The sequence below is a fragment of the Neopelma chrysocephalum genome, unplaced genomic scaffold (genome assembly GCF_003984885.1).
Source record: "Neopelma chrysocephalum unplaced genomic scaffold, ASM398488v2 Primary Assembly neopelma1_23, whole genome shotgun sequence".
Lineage (NCBI taxonomy): Eukaryota > Metazoa > Chordata > Aves > Passeriformes > Pipridae > Neopelma > Neopelma chrysocephalum.
In genome coordinates this window covers 31,436,361-31,458,241 of record NW_020897691.1, presented here as the reverse complement: position 1 = coordinate 31,458,241, position 21,881 = coordinate 31,436,361, and the positions used below count along the sequence as shown (strand labels likewise).

Here is a 21,881-nt window from a genome sequence, read left to right as displayed (position 1 = left end):
CTTGCCAACCAAACCAAATAGAGGATGTTTAGGATTCCATAATTAGATCAGAGTGCAAAAGTTGTCATTAAGTAAAATGAATGTATTATGATGAAGAAGTCTTATTTTAATGCAAGCCTTTAGATGTGTTATGTTATATAACAGCTTAATTGCAGCTATCAAAAAGTGTACTCCATTAAATAGTTTATGTGCAGTGAACAAAAACTAGGGTGGTGATTTCTCCAAAGATCCAACCTGGATATTTTATGTAGAGATACAAAAGGATCGGAGTTCTTCCAGTTTAGTGGAGAAGTGAATAATAGAAACATTTTTAATAGACTTGAAGTTGTCTGTCTTGGGAGATCATTGCATACTTCATTGCTACTTGTTCTAAAACAAACCTACTGCTTCTTTACATTGTCTTTAAATATAGAGTAACACTAGTTAGTGTTCGGTGTATTTTACACCTTACTTGCCTGAAGTTTGCATTAGAGACAGTGAAATAAAGGAGCAGAATCAGAGCTAGTTAAGAATATATCTCTTCCGTAGTTGAAAAGTGATATGGGAAAATACTGAGCTGCTTTAGCTGAACAAGAAGCAAAAATAGAAGAAAACTATGAATTCAAGAAATTTGAATATGGGGTTTATGCTAAATATTCACAAGTGCTTCTGCCATCAGAATCTGAATTTGAGAATCCTTTGAAACATGCGTAGACAATGTAATATTGCTTTTAACACTTTTTCAGATCAGATTACATAGTATAGAGTAAACCTCACACTGTCTGATTTTATACCCACTAAAAGCCTTGAAGAGGAAAGCAAACTGAATTGCTTCTTTAGCGTGACTCACTCACAACATGTAGAAACAGTGGACTGAGCAAAGCCACCAACAAGCACGTATCAGAGGTTCGTCTGGCCAGACTCATGAAACACCAGTTCCAGTAGATGCAGACCCTCACAATAGCAATGCAATGAGCATGGCCTTTAGTGTAAGAGATAGAAAGCTACAGTGTGATGAGGAAGCAGACAGGAGAGTTCAAGGGCATTGCCTGTGCCTTGACAGGGAATTTTTTAGCTGAAGTCATCCATATTCTTTTAGACTGAGAGAGACAGGAATGGTGGATCAGGAGAACTTTCAGAGAGCACAGACAGTGTCATGTCCATTTTTAGACCTCTTCCACAAAGAGATTACAACAGCGTTCAGGTCTGTTTCCCATGTAGGAAGAGATAGAATCTCAAATGCTGTCAAGCTTTTTTCCAGGCTTTTTTCCCATAGTTGTCCTTGATTGCTTGGATACATGTGGAGTGACTGGGAATACCTGCTGCGTTTTAAATTCATTTCATGCCTTAATATGAGTAAGCTTCTAAGTGACAAGCCCCAAGGTATGGTGAGAACGGGGCAAGTATGAGGTAATGCATTAAGATGTTGAATCAAATGACAAATTTTCTGAAATGCAGCCAAACACCCTATTTCGTTTAAAGATGAAAGAGAAGCAGCTCAGGGGATTATTCAGTGTTGGTCAAAGTGTGTCATGGTATGGAATGAAGACTGAAGAAATGAAAATCAGAAGATGAAAAAAGGAAACTTTTTCTAGAATCTGATTTCTGAAGAAGAAGCAAACAGGACCACTCTCTCAAGAGCATCTCCTGAAGGGCCTCATCCTGCAGGAGCACTGCCTATGAGGCCATAAATGCTTGCTGGCACATAGCAAGAAATGTTCAAATCCTTTCAGAACTGAGACCCACGAAAATATTGCTACCTACCACAAATCAGCATGACTTTGACTGAAGGCTGTGGGAACTATGCCTGTGTATACATTGGCTGAGAATCGAGCCCTTCAAGTCAGTTCTGGGGGATTTTATACTCAACAGGCTGTACGTCAAGGCTTTTTTGATGGGGAAAATACAAGAGTTCTTGAAATTGTCACTTCAGTAAATAAGAAATCTTGAGGTATTTTTATAGTGATGATATGGTGGTACATGGACCATTTCAGTAGAAAATCAGTTTTAGAGCATTTTTTTTCCACATGACATCTCTGCAAAACCAACATGCGTGTGTACTGTCCTTGTGGTGCTTTTAGGCAAAAATCATTACACTGGTCCCAGCAAAATACCAATGTTTAACGGTAAAAATATACCTATATTGCAGTTGCCTTGAGTTCAGCTTCACCAAAAATCTCCAAGCATTCAACAGCCTTGTTTGCCAAGTAGCTTTAAACTCTTGAGACTGTCAGAGTTTTTAGTTTATACTCCATCTTTTTTTTTATATTTGGTATTATCTCATCATGGTTCCAGGAACAGACTGAAAATGGCGGCCTACTTTTCCGCACTGTTTCACACACAAGTTTTTCCTATATTTTACTTCAAGATTCTCTTTTGGCTTTGATCTGGAAAACAAGGATTTTCTAATAAACCTTCCTATATGTCTTTCACCACATGCCTTCAGAATCACAGTAAGTGAGGACACATAGGCATAAATCAGAGATGAATATGGTACCTAACCTTTCCTTTTGGACATACTTCTGATTATTTCAAATCCTTGTGTACTCTATAATTACTGTCTGAGAATGTGGCACTCAGCTTAATCATAAGATGAAAGCAAAGTACTGTGAAGCCTAGAAACACATAATTTTTCTCTTTAAAAAAAGAACCCAACAAACAACTAAAATACCTCCCTTATAAATTAGGTGACAAAAACTAGATTGAAAATCAATGCACTATTTATGTTTCAGTCATAGGTGTAGGTCAATTGCTAAGGATAAAATCCAAGGTACCCTTTAGGTACCAACAGTGCAATCCAGGGACAACTAGATTTAATGGAATAATCCAAGAAACCCACACCTAATTGTCTGCATATCTAAAATGTCATGGACATCTAACATCCATTGGTTTATGTGTACAAACCTGATGCTCAGAGTACGATCCTGGGGCATGAAAACATGTGTTTGAACATATCAGGTTTTCTTTGGTAGCTTTAGGTTCTGTTTCTTTGCATGCCCAGAGGAATTTTCTGTTAATGGAAATAAATGCCTAAATACCTGCCTCCATTTTAAAATTCAAAAGCTAAGTATTCCTGCACCAAAGTACCCCAATGAACTCAATTTTTTAGATATGATCTTAGCATGCCTCAAGTGCTTGCAGAAAGCCTCGAGTGCTTTCTAAATTGCAAGGGTGGACCTACATGTTGCATAAAGTCACACATTTTAAAGCAGTGGCCCACAGAAAGGGCTTGACTTAACTCCATCTCAGCTGAGGGGATTGAAACTCACGCTTCCCACAGCCATGCAAATGCTCAGGCTAGTAACTGAAGACTGTTCCCTACAGGGTACATTTAAAAAACGGAATATACCAGGTAAAAGGCTCAGTAGTTTGTTGATGGATCCATTTGATATACAAAACCATGTATTTAGAGAAGTACAAGAGTCACACTTAATGCTATCAGACGTGTGTCCTGATTCCCAGATGCAAAATAATCTTTAGTTTCTCTTTGATATATTATTCTAACTTGCAGTAGATTTTGCAGCCTTTTTGCGAGTCAGCTGTAGCAGGTACAGAAAGTACACTAAACACTCACTTGTACACTAGCATCTGATCCCATGGACTTGTTTTAAAACCTATATACTTAACTTTCAGGACTGCTTCTCATGTTTATCCTAATGGGTTTTAAAACAACCCTGGTGTCAGCCTGTGGAAGGTTTAATAATTATTCAAGAAGAATGTTTTAAATACTGTTAGAGACACCTTTTATACAGCAGATAAAATTAGTTCCCCCAGAGGAAATTAAAAGATTCGGAAGTTATTGCAGTTATTGTAGTCCATTTAGATCTAGATATTAAATTTCCCTGAAATTATGTTTTGACTTCAACTTCCCTGTACTACATTTACAGTGTACCACACACATACATCCTATAAGTCCATAATGTCTTCCACTAGGCCTGTTATGATACTAACATTTGTAACCTTTGCTGCCAGTTAACTGCTTTCTCTTCATACCAGACTGAGTTTTGAAGCAGACTGCCCTCTTCCTTCTCCCCATTTTCCCCACGTTAATTAGCTCTCCTTGTTGCAATACAGTGTTCTATCCATCTGTATATTACACTATTGCATTGCACTCTCTAGAGGTGATGTTGTCCTTTTTCTATCTTATGATATCACAAAGAATCACAAAGGTTATTTCTTCAATACCTTGTATATGTAGTACTGTAGAATATGGATACGATGTCACAAGAAATAAGGCACTTTCAAAGAGAGAGCTGTGCTTCCAAATAGTGATTTATCTGGTAATTTATTCCTTGGGCAATCAAGTGTTTGATTGGCATGATGAAAACAAAGGTAGTAAAAGCTGGGATTTATAGAGACCAGGAGACAGACAATAAGACAATGATGCTGATGTTCTCAACTACTCTTAGATCACTGTGAGGCTCAGCAGTACATCATACTTCCAATTACCTCTGGCAGTTTTCATATCTCAACAACTGCCACCAGAAAAGGAAAGGAGTCAGCAGTAAGTGCTTATTGTAGGAGCTGGATGGCAATAGACTTTACTTTGTTCTTGGTCCCTGAGGACTCAATGTACATTGAGACAGATGATTTTAAATAATTTTGAAGCAAAACTGGGAGGCAAGGAGCAGGGGATGTGCAATATTGAAGTTGTTGATGCACCTTGTCCAGTGGCTGCTAATGTGAAACATCTCAAAAGCAGAGATTAATTCCATTCCTTCCCTTCCTCCTATGAATGTAAAGATTGACCCTACTTTCCTGATCTGCTTCAGGGCCGTGAGGAAGTAGTGCAGTGTTACTAAATTTTGCAGATCAGCATTTTGCAGAAGTGTTGCATACTGTACATTTATACTGTGAGGGGCTGTGCTGTGCATCTTGTGTCTGATTTACTATCACACTTTGAGTTACAGTTGTCTTTTAACCTGTGCTTTGCAAAGCAGCCCTTACGGTATCCATGTTCTCTGTATGTGGCTTTGGAGTAAACAGAGCTCCCAGTATCCAGACTTCCTGCCTCTACTGGCAAAATTCACCAAAAGCCAAACTTTTTACTAACACAAATATGCAAAATCTCATTAAAATCGTGGAGCTGTGCCCATTACAACAGCAGAGGTTTTGGCATTCTGTGCCCATTTTGCATATTCTGAGAGGTGACATGCAAAAGGACAGGTTATTCTGCAGGAGATATCCATGATTTTTCCTAGGCCAGGATCCAATCCCCCACATAGCTGGGGGATTAGATCCATAGCAGCTGGTGACGTGGAGAAGTTTTTAATGAGCAACCTTGAGAAAATGGTCTCCCAGCCCATTATCCAGTCAATTTACTTAGAAGCAAAACAGAAAATAGGGGGTTTTTATGCAGAAAAGAGCTGGGTTAGAATGATCTTTTTCTGACAGTGGTATGTAAAATCAGAGGAAGAAGTTAATTAAAGCAAAGACCGTTTCTGTGGTCAGTCTTCCCGGTATTTGAACATATCCTGTATAAGCACAGCTGGAGTTCATGTTGAAGAGGTGTTTTTTTTAAAAAAAGTCAAGATGTGATTACTCCTGTTGGTCGTAAAGCATGTCTTTGTGTACAGAGTTGGGAGCAGAGGAACTGTGGTTTGCATGTGGCCACCACCTATTATTTAACATAACTTCAAGAAGCCACTAAATTTCTTTTATGTAGACAGAAAGCTGAAGCTGTGATAATCCTCATCTCAGGTTCTGATACATGCAAGTCAGATGAGGTGAAGGTCTTTCACTAGTCAAACTTTTGAGTGAGTTTCCTTGTCCACAGGAAAAGAAGAAAATACTGAGAACAGATGAAAGAAACTCATAGGACGGTTCTAGAAGCATCAAGAAAGAAACAGATCTTGTGGGCAAAATGCTGATTTAGAGATTTCAGACTGGGAGAAGTCTTCTGGCTTTTGTTTTTTCTACATCATGGGAATAAACATTTGTACATTTTTTTTCATACAAATGACATCACTAACAGATTCGTTCACCAGTATCACTACCCGAAGTACCATACATTTTGACTGAATGAAAAGTTAATGGTTTTACATTAGTTTTGTGATAATAGAAAAACCATGCAAGAAAGTGGTTATGTTGTGATGAGGTAGCAAATAAAAACATGAAAGGTAAAAACAGTGCTCTTTTTTTTTAATTTGAATTGCTTGAAATAACCCTGTCAGAGATGCTGCCAGCATCCACACCTTTCCTCTTCGGTCACAGGGCAGCATAATTGCCACACATCTCCTCTGGCAGCTGCAGCCATCTCTGTGAGGGTTCACATCTCATCTGCTTGTGTACAGTTGAATCAAGTGTGTATGATACTGTGAAGGTGGTGTGAAAACTGGAAGAGAAAAAGCCCTTGGATGGGCAGCAAACCCTTCTTTCCTTTGAAAGAACAAAGAAAATGATAGCAGGTGTGTCTCTTACTGGATATAGCACTTACTGTTGTGTTAAAATTTCCCGGTTACATGCTGAAATTCTGTAGCCATCATGTGCATTTTACCATACACTGTCTGATGGATACGACACTGATTTTACTGATCCCTCTGCCCTGGAGAGTAAGCTAAGTAGTGGATGCAGCTGATTCTTCGCATGCTTTGCTGGAGGGCAGCACTAATGAGAAACCCCTAATGTGAAAAAAAAAGGGCTTATAACTAGAGGGGGAATCCAATGAATATTTAAAAAGGAAGATTCAGCTCAGCTGTTCCCATAGGGAGTTTGCTGACCAGCTTTTTTTCTTTTTGATATCGCTGCAGATCAGCAGTTCACCTTCTATATTACAGACCTTTCTTCTAAAGCTTGCCAGCTCTCCTTTCCAATGACTAACAGTACATTTGTGCTATCGGTGTGCAAACACATGCTGAATTCGTGAGACCAGAGACTAAATATTTACTGTTAGCAAGACAGTATTTGTCTACGATTCACAAGTGTAATAAAGTCAACATAATTTAACAAACAAGTAATCAGAGGAAATAGGTTTCAATATTGTGTTTCATTGACAGTCTTATATGCAGTGTGGTATCTTTTAGAGTCAAATAATAATCTTCAATCTCTACAAAAACATAATATTCTTATAATAGAAAGAAATTTCTGTAGGACAGTATATCAATAGATTATATATTTTTGTATCCTGCCTTCTAAAGCTGCCCTATTCAGAGATGTGACTGAAGAAAGCATCAAAGAACATGGTCTGCACCACCCCATGGCAACATAGGAAATATGTTTTCTTTTAGGTTAGTGAGATCTAATAAGTTCTGTGATTAACAGGAATGTTGATTGAAATCAGATAGCTCATTAATTTAACTTAGTGACAGGGTATAGGCAGTGCCTTTTGAATACACAATTAAAAAGAAGGAAAATATAAAAGATCATTCTTTGAGAAATATTGATAAACAACTGATCTTTATGTACTACAAATGAAATTCAAGCTACACATAATCTATCTTTGTTACTGTAAAAGCTTTGTAGTCAGAAAAATTGCAATTTGGTATAATATTTTTAAATTAGCTGAAATAACTGATAACAAAGGAAAGAAAAAATGCAAAAAAATCACTAATAAAAAAGCTTTATTGTAGGTGAGGTAATCCTCAATTTCACATGTTTTGTCTGTAGAATACACAGGCATTTTTTTCTTCTATTATACAGATTTGTCTGAGAAAAAAACAAAGGCAGAGCAAATTTAGTCCATGAGAAATGAAATGTAAAGCAATACCTGAAAAAGAGTTAAGCAATATGTACTAGGTTATCTTATTTCTTGTATTGTAGTAACCTAATTTATTTCTGTCCATCCCATTGTTTAAGTATAGGTATAAATTAAGCACAATTGAAGAACTATATAATGTCAGTGAACATTACCTACATTTCATGTTTGTATCTGTTGATGCTGCAGCATTCCAGATAGCAATTTGTGAATTAGACTTTGGACTGCCAGCCCCAAAGAGGTGTTTTCTAGCTGTTATCAGCATTGTTTATTTGTGACACGTTCTGTTCATGCATCCTTTCATGTTAAAAGACACGCATACTTGAAAGCACAGCTATGTTTAAATATTTATAGAATGAGAGGAATTTCTAAAATCTGCCTCTAGAAGACTTTTAGAGGGAATTTGCATGTTAAAGTACACACGCTGCAGGTACAAGTAACTTTTAAACTCCTTAAACAATTTATACTCATAGAACTGCTCAGCTTTGAAGAGACCTCCAACGTGGTCCAACTTTTTGTGGGAAAGGGAGCGAGGATGAGATTATTTAGCACCCTGTCCAATCACATCTTGAAAACCTCTGGTGATGGGGAATCTACCACATCCATGGGAAGTTTGTTTCAATGACTGATTGTTCCCAGTGTAAAAAAATTTCTTCCTCTGTTGAAATGAAACCTCTCCCAGTGCAACTTGTACCCACTGCCTCTTTTCTTCCCTCTACTCTGCTCTTGTGAGACCCCATCTGGAGTACTGCATCCAGCTCTGGGGGCCCCAGCACAGGAAGCACATAGACTTGTTGAAGCAAGTCCACAGGAGGGCCACAAAGATGATTAGAGGGATGAAACACACCTCCCGTGAGGAAAGGTTGAGAGAACAGGGATTGTTCAGTCTGCAGAAGAGAAGATTCTGGGGTCACCTGGTAGCAGCCTTTCAGTAACTAAAGGGGCTTATGAGAGATCAGGAGAGGGACTTTTTACAAGAGCATATAGTGATAGAACAAGGGGCAATGGCTTTAAACTAAACAAACTGAAAGAGTGCAGGTTTACATCAGACACTAGGAAGAAATTTTTCCCTTTGAGGGTGGTGAGGAACTGGAACAGGTTGCCCAGAGAACCTGTGGATGCCCTATCCCTGGAAGTGTTCAAGGCCAGCTTGGATGGAGCTTTGAGCAGCCTGCTCTAGTGAAAGCTGTCTTTGCCCATGGCAGGGGATTTGGAACTGGATGATCTTCAAGGTCATTTCCAACCCACACCATTCTATAATTTTGTGATTCTATAATTCTCCATGTGACTTCTGGTAGAGAAAGAGCCTCCATCTTCTTTGTAGCCACACTTTAAGTTATGGAAAACTGCGGTGAGGTTAGAAAACGGTGAGTTAAGCTCACCTGTTCAATGCTAGATTAGGAGGGAATGAGATGGAGTCATTCAAACCATCAGGGATAGCTGTGAGCAGTGTTAGGAGTACCTGACCCCTTGCTGTTTGGTACCACCTTCCCTCTGTCTTCAGCAGAGATGATAGTTACCATGTGTGCCAGTGCAGCTGCTGAAGAGCAGACATGCAGCAAGTGCAGGCATGATGACGAGTGTGGATAGAGAGAGTAGGTGTTGAGCTGTGTCCACATCCCGAAGGTTACACTGAAGAGTGCACTTCCCTCAGATGTGTGCTAGGGCTGTGCTGGCAAAGTGCAAAAATCTGCAGTGCATGAGAAATGCGTGGTGAATGTTATCCATGCAGCAGTGACCATCTGTGCTGGCTAGATGGGCCCCCTTCCTCCCTCCAGTGACAGGAGAAGGCTGTGTGCCACCCAGCCCACACCACGTGCCAGGATTAAGTGCATATGCCTGGTACTCCTGCCACCAGCCCTCCCTACCCCAGGAGCTGGCTTCTCTCAGCTGCACAACTTCTGAAGTTGTTCTTGTGTATGTGGTGTGTTGCATATGCATGTCTTTGTGAAGCCTGGTTACCCAGTGTGAGCTGGGGTACGTGCTGTGTTGTGCTACAGGCTCTGCAGGGGCAGAGCAGGCACCCTATGCAGCCAAAGGAACTTGTCACAGTTCTCTCAGACCTTGTTGCTTTTTGTGCTTGGTTTGTGGAGGATGGCATTTTTAGGACTGATGGAGAAAGTTTTCACTGTAAAGAGGCCTAACATGACTTTTAGATGATTAGCTCTCACTTTAAATGCAGAACCTGCTTTTAGCATGGAGCATTCCCATTTGTAATTTCCCTCTTCTGTTCTGCAGCTCTTTGGGACCGCTTGAGCCTCCCAAGAGCAGCATGATCCCGCTGCTAAACTGGTTGTCTTCTGAAGGCTTTTGCCTCTCACTGTCCGGAAAATCTTTTAAATGGATGGGTTTCCACTGCACACTCTTGTTTTTCAAATGAATTTTCAGGGAAACTATCCTTAGTCCAAAAGTTGACTTTTATATTTTTGCTGATCCCACAGATTTAATATTTTTTACGTAGGTATCTCTCATGTAAAAAATAGTTTTCTAAGCAATAAAATTCTTGAAATCATACAAAAATGTTTCTCTCTTCAAATACATGGATGGGCAAAGAAGTTTAAAGGGATGTGGTCTTTATTTGATGACAGTGTGATTAGTGGTAAATCACACTGAGAAAGCAAGTAGCATGTAATAGGCCGAAAGGAAAGAAAAATCAAATTGCATCACCGAAAATCAAGGTAACAACATTTGAAGTAGTTTTCCAGAGTTATGAAAACAGTCTAGTCCTTTGGTTGTTCCAGAAATTGTCACTAGGAGGAAGATGCATCATATAGCTCTGATCCATGCTATTGCAATTGGCATTGAATGGTAGTGTATCCTGCACAATTTGTTAAATCCCAATATTAGTCCACAGATTCGCAACTCTTAATTAGCTGTATCCTTTTAGGAAGTCAAGCTTCTTTGGGTGTTTCTTACCTGGTATTTTTGTTTCCAGGTGACATACTGGTAGTTTCTAAAATGTATTTTAATTTGAAAATCTCAAAGTGCTCTTACAAACATTCGGTGCATTTCTTTTTTTATCACAGGTTCTCTGGGTTTAGTGCTGGATGTCTCAGGGAAAAAAAACAAACAACCACAAATTAAAGATGATGTTTCACAACACTGCTTTGAGAAAGCTCATTCCAAGGGTCTATTGGCAAGCAGATTGCGTTTCTTGCACTGCAGACAGTGGTTTTTGGTTTTTGGTTTGTTTTTTTTTTTCTTCAGAGGCATACGGAACTCTATTTTCACAGAATTAACAGTCCCCACAGGGGGCAGATTTTTCATAAGCATGCTGCATGCAGAAAATCCCTGATTTATATGGTCAGATTTAATAAATCTGGTCAACTTGTGTGTTACGAACATTCCTACTATTTGGACTGAAGTGACTGAAGTAAAACATATGTCTAGACTGCAGGAAAACTGCCCTCAGTCTTTGTCTATTAATCACCAGAGGTGAGGACCAGATGGAGTGGTGTGGCTCTCTTAGCCCAGGTTTTCTTCCCATGGATTTGAAATATGCATCTGAACCAAAGAGCAAGGTGGTGCTTTTGAGCCTTATCACAGAGCAACAGCTCTCCTGAGTTTCTGGAATAGTTGTGAACTGTCTTATCCTCTGTCTGATGGATGATATAACCACTTGAATACACTTTCTGTTTGTAGAAAGTGCTATTATAAACTAAATAACTCTGTGTCCCTCACTTCCCTCTGCTGAAATCTATCCTATTATTTTAGGGCAAAGTATTTGCAGATTGATATGTTGATTTTTTCCTCTCTTTCATGACAGCTTCTGGATTGCTTTGTCATCCCAGTGGTGATACTTCTCTCCTGGTTCTTCTTACTGGTACGATACAAGGCAGTACATTTCATTGGGATTGTGGTCTGCATTCTGGGCATGGGCTGCATGGCAGGAGCAGATGTCCTTGTTGGGAGACAGCAAGGAGCAGGTAAGTAAGGATGTATGGGTTGTGTGGCCAAGTTCTGCCCAGAGAAACCACTGACCAAAATGTGTTAGACTGGGGTCAAAAAGAGAGGAAATTTGTCAAGAAACCCTGTGCCTTCACATATCCAAAGCACTGCACCATTCTAAGTTGCCTCTGTCAGAAGGGACAGAGAACAAAAATGAGTCAACACAAGTCAGCACTGCTGCAAACAGACTTTATGGGCCCTGCAACACAGGTCACCCTCTGGGCAAACTGGGGGGACAAGCTAAATATTTGTAGTTTCATTCTTTTTTGGCTTAGTTGTTTAACTGCAAACCTCAGTTGCTTCCTTTCCAAATTGACTACATCTCTGAGTCATAAACATCTCTCATATCCACTGTGTGCTCTTAATTCTCCTCAACTTTACTTGCTTTTTTCTACAGAGGTGGGGTCACTGGGTAGGTACTAAAAGACATTGAACTTATATACTACCAATTGCGTTTTGCACACAGTCTCAGAGTAAAGTTTAGGATTTGCCTGAATCTTTGTTGAAAAGAACTTTCTTGTGTGTAGAATGTTCTTTTTTTATGTGTGGCATCAAATGAATAATGTGTGTGTAGCTATTAATACAGACTAGACAGAGTTAGATTTCATCGATCAACTTCCCCTGTCACATTGATTTCTCTAGTGCCAACCCAAATGATGTGGGAAGGCTGGAAATTCTTTTCAAAGATTGTCAATTAGGCACAGTTTTCATTCTTAATTAAAAGCACTGAATTGTGAGCTGAACATAATACACAGGGATTTAAAATTCTTGACTCAGCTTTCTGAATACAAATGCAAGTGCTGTAAGAACTGCATTTGCCAGGATGCTACTAAATAAAACAACAAAGTGTGTGACAATACTCACTGCATCTCCCTACCCCCTTTTATCCCTGCACTTTACTCTCAATGAACACCTTTAATTCATTGATGTTATCCAGAAGTAGTCCTGTCCCAACTAAAAAGGAAAGAATGTACTCTGTACTATTTAGTTGGCCAGCCAAAGCTGTATTGGGAGTGACTGATTTCAGAGGGTTTAAGATTTCATCCCTGGGTTCCAGAAGAAGCATCCTGTGTCCCAGTAATCTAGAGAGTAACAAGCTAGAGCGAGTGAGTTGTGGATCCAGCAGGAGCATGTGGGGCAATGGACCTCAGCAGACAAGGAACAGATTGAAGAACACTGATACTTTGCCATCCAACTGCAATAATTAGATGTTATTTGCCATAATTTATTATTAAAGCTTGGGTATAGCTGTTAGGTAAATTTGTCCAGAAAAATCTGCTAACATGCATTATTGCCTTTTAATTTGGACTGCCTTTTAATTTGCATGGAAGACTGTGTCCATGCTTATTGCTGCACAGAGACCCTGCAGCTTTTTTTTTTTCATGGCAAAATGATGCTATTAATGATGTTGTTTTTAACAGAGTAAAATAGATTGTCTGGTTTAATTTCTCTGAAAGGGTAAAACTACACATTAAAATTAGACAAATAAAAAGAAACATTGGTGGAAAAGAAAAAAATTATCGAAACTCTTCATTAATGAGTTCTACACCATTTATAGGATATTTCCTAGGACTGGGCAAACTAAAGAAAGGAAGAAACCAAAAGCAATGATGCTTTAGTAGTCCTCAGTAAACTTCTCTGTTTATATTATAGGGAACAAGATCTATTGACACCTGTGTGCCCTTGTTGACCACACTACTTACTGTATTAGAAAAACCATAAGGCTCTGCTAGGCACCTACTGCGTAGGGCAATTTAGCCTACCAACTCTTACAGTAAGGGAACAAGAATTTAAAATGCATTACTGAGAGATTAACAGGTATTTTCCAAAATATCTGCGGGAATCAGGTATAATGTGCATACATGCTCTCAATTTTCAATAGATATATAGTAGTATACCTCTTTTTATTGTATCCTGGCTGATGTTCTGCACATTACTCAATGGGAAAAGCAATTACTATCACATACTTAGTCTGTCGTATACATGCCAAGTATACGATAAATTACCACTTTTCTGAACTAATACTTGTGGGTTACCTTGGTACTTGTGCTCCTGTAATACACAAGGGGTCTAAGCCACAGAGGTCCAAGTGTTTTGTCCAGATTTTTCAAAGCACTTCATAGCTTTGGCTTACCACAGTCTCTGAAAAACAGTCACATCAGTCCTATTAATATGTATATGAGTGTATGTTCAGTCTAAAATGGGACACATTAAGACTGTTTTTAGATATTATAATCATCAGTAGTTACAAACAAAAGCAAAGAGAAACACCTCCTAATGACGGGGGTTAAGGTAAACATGTGACAAAGAGACCTAGTGAGAGTGTGAAAAAAAATTGTGTCAGAACACAGTTAATATTTAAATTATGTGTTACACTGTAGTGTTATAGCTAGTTCCCAAAACGTTAAGTCCTCTCTGAACTTTATGACTTCTGCTTCCAGAGAATATTAAATATGCTACAATGATTAATGCAAAGCTTGTTTTATCTGGCTATTCCTTGTGTTTCTTCTGAAGAAGACTTACACCATTAAATTGGTCAAATACAACATATTTCCTTAATAATGAAACCAGTAGATGCACAAGGAGTTTATCTCCATGAAAATATGTCTATAATGATATTTCAGTCTTGGGGGAAATTTCCAAAGTCTTGGTCTCTCAAGGAAGCAAATAAAAGGCATGTGACAACAAGGAGGATAGTAATTGCTAGGAAAGAAAGCAGTATTATAATTTACAACGTTTTTACGCCAGTATGTAAAGTTTTGATGCACTAACCTCTTGAGTACCATGTATTACTCTAGTCACTGCATCTCAAAAAGAAATAAATAGAAAACAAGCCTATATAAGCAATGGAGAAAGGTGAGAAAGATGTTCAAGGGCATAAAATGGCTTCAGGATGGAGAGACTGTAGGCAGACCAGGACTTTCCATCTCTCAGAAAAAGCAAGAAAGAGACAGAATATGATAAAAGTACATGAAGTCTTCAGCAGTATGAAGAGGGTCAATACAGAGTAATCCTTAAATATTTCCTACACTCATAAACTTATGGGATGACCAATATAGTTTTGAGGTATCCAGTGCCACCGTTAAAAACATGAAGTACTTCTTAATAGTAGGCCAAAAATATATGGACTTTACACAAATAAAAGAAGAATCCCTTGAGATCTATTAAGTTTGATGGTCTAATGCAACTTCTGTCTCAGAAAATGCCTTATCTACTGAGAACTGGCTGATAAAAGTCCCTCTGTGCTTCCCTGTTTATTTAAGCTCTCCTCAGCCCCCCTGTGCTACTGAGTATACCAGAGGAGGTTCCAGTGCCAGAGACTAGTGCTCTGAACAGATCTTGGCTCCCTCTTCTGGGAAAGCCCTGAAGGTTGAGGTTCACTCTCAGCATGACTACGCTTTGGGGAGAGCCATCACAACGTGATGCTTGAGGCCGTCCCGTGCGTGTGAAAATGCTCAACCTCTTAGCTGCCTCTGGTTCACAGATGCAAAAGGATGATATTTTTGTTCCAGCAGTTCACCACAACCAAGCTCTAAGGTCAAAAGCTTTTTCAGCAATACTTCCCTCAAGTGTCAGTGAGTAGCTGTAACAAATACCAAATGAGTGAGCTCAGTGAGGAATCATTGGAGCCATGTGAAATACGAAGCGCATCAGGTATGAAAAGGTTTTATAAAGTGCTGATGCTTGTTTTAAATTGAGAACATCTTCTGTGACTGATTGCAAAAGAATTTAAAAAGAAAAAAAAACAAACAAAAAGCCAACTAAATCTTTAAAAGATAAATGGTCAATTCTAAGCATGCTGTCAGTCAAGGAACATGCAAAACCGAAATTAAGTAAGAGACTGAATGAGTATGTGAAAGAGAAATTTAGTAATGTTTGCTAAATACACAGAAGCCACATCTGAGCTGAAAAATGTTGGAGACTAAGAGAGTATTACTAGGAATATTTTAAACTTTACTCCATTCTTCTTTGTTCCTAAATAACTTATACTTTTCTGGTGCTTATAGACAGTGTTGGAGATAGGATACTGGATTAATGAACCCTTGGTCTCTCCTCATATGACCATTTTTATTGTCATAAATTTCAATAGACATTTCAGCCCTGTAGTTTGGACTGAAAACTGGAGGCTTAGAAGAACTCCTTAAAAAAAAAATTGAAAAGATAATTTCAAACCTATCGAATTATTAGCTTCCAGTTTTATTTACTGCACTGTGTATTTAACAAATCAACAATAATAAAACTTAAAAAGGTAGGAACATAAAAAATAAATCAACGTATTTTAAAAGAAATCAAGGTTTCTTTTTAAAAATACAGTTAGTTTAGTACTGCAGTGTTTCTACTGAACCTTTTCAAAGAAAATTCCATTATGTCCAGGCTTTCAGAATATGGTTCAGCAGCCATGTCTGACAGTTTTGTGAAGCTGTAGCTCTTGTAGAAATCATTTAACAAGCCATATGTGCAGAGGGAATGGCATGCATTGGTTTGCAAAGCTGGGGCCTCAGTTTTCAAGCTGGAACTTGGTCTTGATCAAATCTCCCTGCAGCTCTCTGCAACACTCAATAATAAAAGCTTCCAAGACTTAAAAAGATTTCAAACAGTCTTTGATAAAAAAATGTTTTAGTAGCTCTATAAACCTGGAGGTCCTGAAAGTACATCTTGGTGTTCATTGCATGCATTAGGTACTGCTATGTTAATTGAACCTCTTTTAAAAATCTGTCATTTTCATCACCCTGTCTACACCCCATCCTTCCTCCTCTCTTTCTTGTCAAACAGCTTCATGTGAGAATGAGGTCAATATTGGGGTTGTAATGATTTCTTCACTCATTTCACAGGTACACAGAATTTTTCACTTGACTTCACATCTAAGTACTGGACACGTTTTAGTCTGGTTAGATTTCAAGATGAGATGCAAACTGCTCTATAGAGCTGAGTCACATTCTATCTGAAAAAATAAAGGAATTATAGTAAAGTAAAAAGGATTAGTCTCTGAAGAGTGTCACTTGGTATCTATAATTTTAGCAAATTTTTCAGGGTTTTTTTGATTCTTTTTTCTACATCAAGGAATATACTCTCCCTTTGCCTCTGCTAGATTTGCTGGTGTATTAGATGAAAACTGTTAAAATGACAGAATATTTGCATTCAGTTTATTAACCCAGATATGGGCTACTTAGTGACTGAGGATTGAAATCTGTAGGGAAGAACTTGCAATGGTTCTAGTCAAGATATGGTTGTTTTAAGACATTCTGATTTTTCCTGTTTATCCCTAGGTGAAAATAAACTGATTGGGGATCTCTTAGTACTGGGCGGAGCAACACTATACGGCATCTCCAACGTCTGTGAGGAGTATATTGTCCGAAATCTGAGTCGAGTGGAATTCCTGGGTATGATCGGACTCTTTGGCTCCTTCTTCAGTGGAATTCAGCTGTAAGTGAGCAGGTTTGAGCTCCAAGGTCATTCAAATAAGTGCAGCTGTGGCCTCCTCTGAGGTACTCTAACCATCTCTTCAGAGGAAGCCATTTCCTGTGAGGAGTAGGTGTCCCCTAATTCTGGAATTTGCATTGGTTTTCATATTTCAAATCAATGGATTTGAATAATAACACGAATTTGCACCTAAGTACTCTAGTTAAGGGACTGGTGTCCTTTAGAAGTCACATGGGGAGGGAGAAGACACATCCTACGGTCTTGTTGCTGGAAGACAAGCGGATACTTCATGTGTTGATCTCATCAATAACAAAATAACAAAATTTACAACTTCCTCTAGTTCTGTTTCGTGTTTTTTAAAAGTCACTTAGATTTCTAAACAGATTGAGAACATATCCAGTCAGAAGGTATTTTAGTTGTTGGCTCATTCTGTGTAACTACATTATGATACGGAAGAAATAATGAAAAAGCCTTTAAGACATTGGCCTGTTCACTTCAAAATATTTAGTACTCAGGTGATTGTTGCATGGATCTACTGAGTCCTGTCTGTATCCACATGCACCTAATCTCACCTACAAGTTTAATATTTGGAGGTGGCTTCCAGTGTTGCAGTACTGTGACTCGTGTAAAAGTAACCATGCAAGATTGCTGCATTTTAAGCAGGTGTGTTACTGGTACTTCTCACACAGATGACTTTTGATTATTAGTCCAAAACAAATCGCTTCCCTACACCTCTGAGCTACTCAGCTTCTAAGAACAGAGGCAGATTGAAAAAAATGACCCATTAATTCCCACCTAATTACTTCCATTTCATTAGCTAGAAAGCTTAGTATATTTATGTGGGATCTGAAAAAGTGTCTTAAAATTATTTATATTAACTAGCTGCCATACAACCAGTTCTCTTTTTAAAAATATAGCATGTAAGAGCACATAAACATGTCTAGCACCTTTGGCTAAAGCATTCTTTTATGTGTTTGTGATAAGTAGATACTAACTGATTCTGGGGGCATCAAAGCAGTGCCCTTGTCTTGCTCTGTGTGTGTAAACTGTCATGTACGTGTCTCATATTCCTGAATTTAATCATAGTGCCATTACTCCCTCTTGACCCAAGCAGTTAGTCACAATTCAGGGTCTGTGCGCTGTTTTGCTGGGGAGAAGTTGGTGCTGGAACAAGGCATCTTTGTATACAGAAAACACAACTGGAAAGAAAAAATAAAAAATCATTTCGTTGCTGAAAGCCCTAAGGTTTTTTTCTATTCAACCGTTGGCCCAAGAGCTCTCACCACTGGCTTCTGCAGCTTTTTGCTGCTAGTGCTTTTGTGGCAGCCACACTTGGCTTATATGTGTACCTTTTTCTTACCTTTACCTGTAATGAATAGCAGAAATCACATAGTTATGTGTTCACACAGGTTTAATCTAACTAAATATGGCTTCTGTGGCCAGTAGTGCAATATAAGACCTTTAGATCCTATAAACTGAATTAGTCTGGGAAAGGAGTGTCTCAGGAATTGGACCATTTCCCAGCATGCTAGATACACCATGGTCAAAGTTCGGTTGGCATCCACAAAGTGGATTGAGGATGGGGAACATGTGCTAATACCCCTGGAGATGTAAATCTCATGTTTGTAGGTTTTACAGGGAATAGAACAATTCTGAAGAAGAAAAGGTATCAAAAAGTATATGGGATTGTGGTGAATGTAGGAAAGACAAAACCCTACCCACAAGTGAATGTCCCTTTTATTGACATGCATTTATCTCAAGATAATATAGGAACAAAAGCTGTGGTATCTGCCTTTTATTCTGTGTGTATTTACAAATATCTTCGTAAGCGTAGGTGACTCATGCTAGTTCATGCTTCAGCTGTAGTACAGGTCTATGTCGCCAAGAGGACTTTAAGGAAGTAGGCTCTTGTTTTCTAGAACAGTTTTGCAAAACTGCTCAATATTACACTGTAACATAATATAATGCCTGTTTTGCAACAAATGAAGGACTAAGGTATCTGGACAAAGAGTGAATTAAAGAGTTGGCTAACTACCTAGGCATGGTAAAAAGAGAAGTTCAGTATGTTGAATGTGATTAAAGCAGAGAGGAACTGTGTATCAAAAGAAGAGATTAGTTGACAGCATTTGGGGATATCACAACTACCCAGCAAATGGAGATAAGGCTGTCCAGTGGAATCACATAATCATAACCTACTTTATAATGGACCACTGAAGGTTATCTGGTTCAAGCTCCTACTCGAAGCTAACTTCAAAGTTATGCCAAGTTTTCTTAGAAACTTATGCAGTTGATTTCTTAATGTCTCCAAGAATGGCAGTGCCAGTCATGCTGGGCAACCTGTTCCAGTGTTTGACTAATTTTTTTTCCCTGATATTTATTCAGAGTTTTCCACATTGCAACTTGTGTCCGTTGTCATTTATCCTTCTGTTGTGCACCTCCAAGTATGACTATCTTTTTGTAGCTACCCATTAAGTAGTTAAGATGGAAAATTTATTGTCCTGTCCTCCTTTCCCCCAGCTTAGCTTTTCTTCCTCATATTAAACAAACCATGCTGTTTCAGCATCTCCTCTTACACCATGTGCTCAAGCTGCCTACCGTTGTGATGGAGTTCCACTGTACTCCCTTCAATTTGTTAACATCTGTCTTGTTCTGGACAGCCCAAAACAGGATACAGTATTCTAGTTGCTGTCTTGAAAATCACATCCTTCAACTTGCTGGCCAGACTTCTACTAACACAGCTGGGGAGGCTGTTGGCCTACTCTGCTCCAGGGACACATCTCTGGCTTACCTTCATGTTGATGGCCATAGGTTTATTTCTGAAAAGCAACTTGCCATCCAGTCAGCTCCTAGCCTGTCCTGTTGCATAGTGTCATTCCACCCCAGCTACAGGAGTTCACCTTTCTTTTCTTGAACTTCATGAGTTTTCATTTGGCCCTTTTCTTCAGACTACATCGTGGATATTCTGCCCATCCAGTCCATACCTCTTCAATCTCTAGGAATCTTTAGGGAAATTATGTGGAAGCTTTGCTAGCATCACAGTAGGTTACACCACATCCTCTCATCCATTCCCTCTCCTTTATTTACTGATCCAGTCATCTCATCATAGAAGGTAGTCAGTTTGGTCAGGTATGATTTGCTTTTGAGAAGTCTGTGCTGGCTGTTTTCAGTGGTGTCTTCTTCATTTTCTGTGAATGGCTTCTGGGAAGATTTGCTCCGTAGTCTTCCCAAAGGTTAACGTAAGGCTGGCCAGACTATAGTTTTTGCTCTGTTTTAAACTGGATGTTGCATTTGTCTCTTTGCAGTCATCAGGGACCTCCTTCAGTCACCACAACCTTTCAAAAATCATTGTTATTCCAATTCTTCAGTGCCTCTGGCATCACTAAATGGCCACTTCTGGCAAAGTTGCTCTTACCCCTCTTTGTTTCACAGATCACAGTGACTCACAAGCCATAACATATTGTTTTATACTTCTTTTGTATTGAATAAGCAATAATATGAAAGCAATGTTCCTACATTTAAGATATATCAGTTTGTTTGCCAGACCAAGAGACATTGCAGTCTGTTCTCATTGTATTCCTCAGGAATTGCTGATAAAAGGGACATATGTCTTATGCGTGCAAAGACACTTAAAATTTAGTTATTTTGCAGACAAAATAGTCTTATTATTCTGTACACAGTATTAGATTTGCCACACATCAGCAACAAGCAAATTAGAATTTCCAGGATGCAACTCTCTAGACTAGATTAATCTGGAAGGTGCTGAGTTCCTGCAGTTTTACTGCACATGCCACATGCCACCTTTTGTACTAAGTACTTTGTTTTTCAATCGGTGTAATTCCATGTTTTATACTTGCTTAAAATAGTGTCCAGACCAGCAGAGTCCTGCACAGCAGGATTTATCTGGAAATCACAGATCATAGAAAATGGTTACCTGAGTGAAGACCTAGCTTGTGAGGTATCTCCAAGGGTCTATTTGCCTGGATTGGGAAGAGCTGACTTGTTACCACATTAGAATTTTATGGATCTGGGATTTTGATTTTTATGTACAGTCCAAGATTTACAAGATATTGAAAGTGGACTTTTGCAGGTTTGCCCATCCTTTGCTTTGTTTCCTGACTTTCTTTGCTGTGACTATTTGATTTCTCTCAGGGTATAACAAATTACGGTATGCTTTCCAAAGCCAGCCTGTGGTATCTATTTATTTTACACTGCAGAGCTGCTCCGAAGTGTGAATAACTCAGATAGGTACATAATTAATCATTAAAGTTCAAAAGCTTTCAGAATATTAAGTCAGAAGAGTACAAGAGGATTGAACGTTTGTGGGGATGGGCACATAGAGCAGGTATATATAGAGCTGCAAATAAACCAGTGGAAATTGTATGCTATCACATCTGATTACTGCCCTGAAGATCTTTCAAATACACACGCACAAGGATAATGCCAGAGTGGATTAGCAAAGTCTGATTGCATTTGGTTCCTACAGAGATTTTTTTGTTATAAGGTTATTTATGTTTTGTCCAGCATTTGAATTGAATGAGTGGAAGTAATTTAACTTTTGTTCTTCTTCCATCAAATTTTGCCTTCTCTTCTCTTCTAGTGCAATCATGGAACACAAAGAGCTCTTGAAAGTTCCCTGGGATTGGCAAATAGGTAAGAAAACACTTTATCTCATTGAAGGTAGTTACTGAAGGAGGCATGGAGCCAACCAGTGTTTGGGGAGGCGGGCGTGAAGTTTCAGAGGAGCCAATGTTTGTGACTTCTCCACCAGTTACTGCCAAAGGTTGAACCACATGCCTCATGACTGTTCTTGAATGATCTGTCCTCCCATTGCTGTATTATG

General features: G+C 38.8%; 1 protein-coding gene across 1 annotated transcript in view; it reads left to right on the top strand.

Moving 5' to 3' along the window:
* Nucleotides 1-21,881, top strand: part of SLC35F1 (solute carrier family 35 member F1) — a 242,447-nt gene that overhangs the window by 194,577 nt on the left and 25,989 nt on the right. The window contains exons 4-6 of the mRNA XM_027692497.1: nucleotides 11,439-11,598; nucleotides 16,888-17,044; nucleotides 21,639-21,691. Coding sequence (XP_027548298.1) covers nucleotides 11,439-11,598; nucleotides 16,888-17,044; nucleotides 21,639-21,691 — 370 coding nt within the window. The remainder of the gene's footprint in view (nucleotides 1-11,438; nucleotides 11,599-16,887; nucleotides 17,045-21,638; nucleotides 21,692-21,881) is intronic.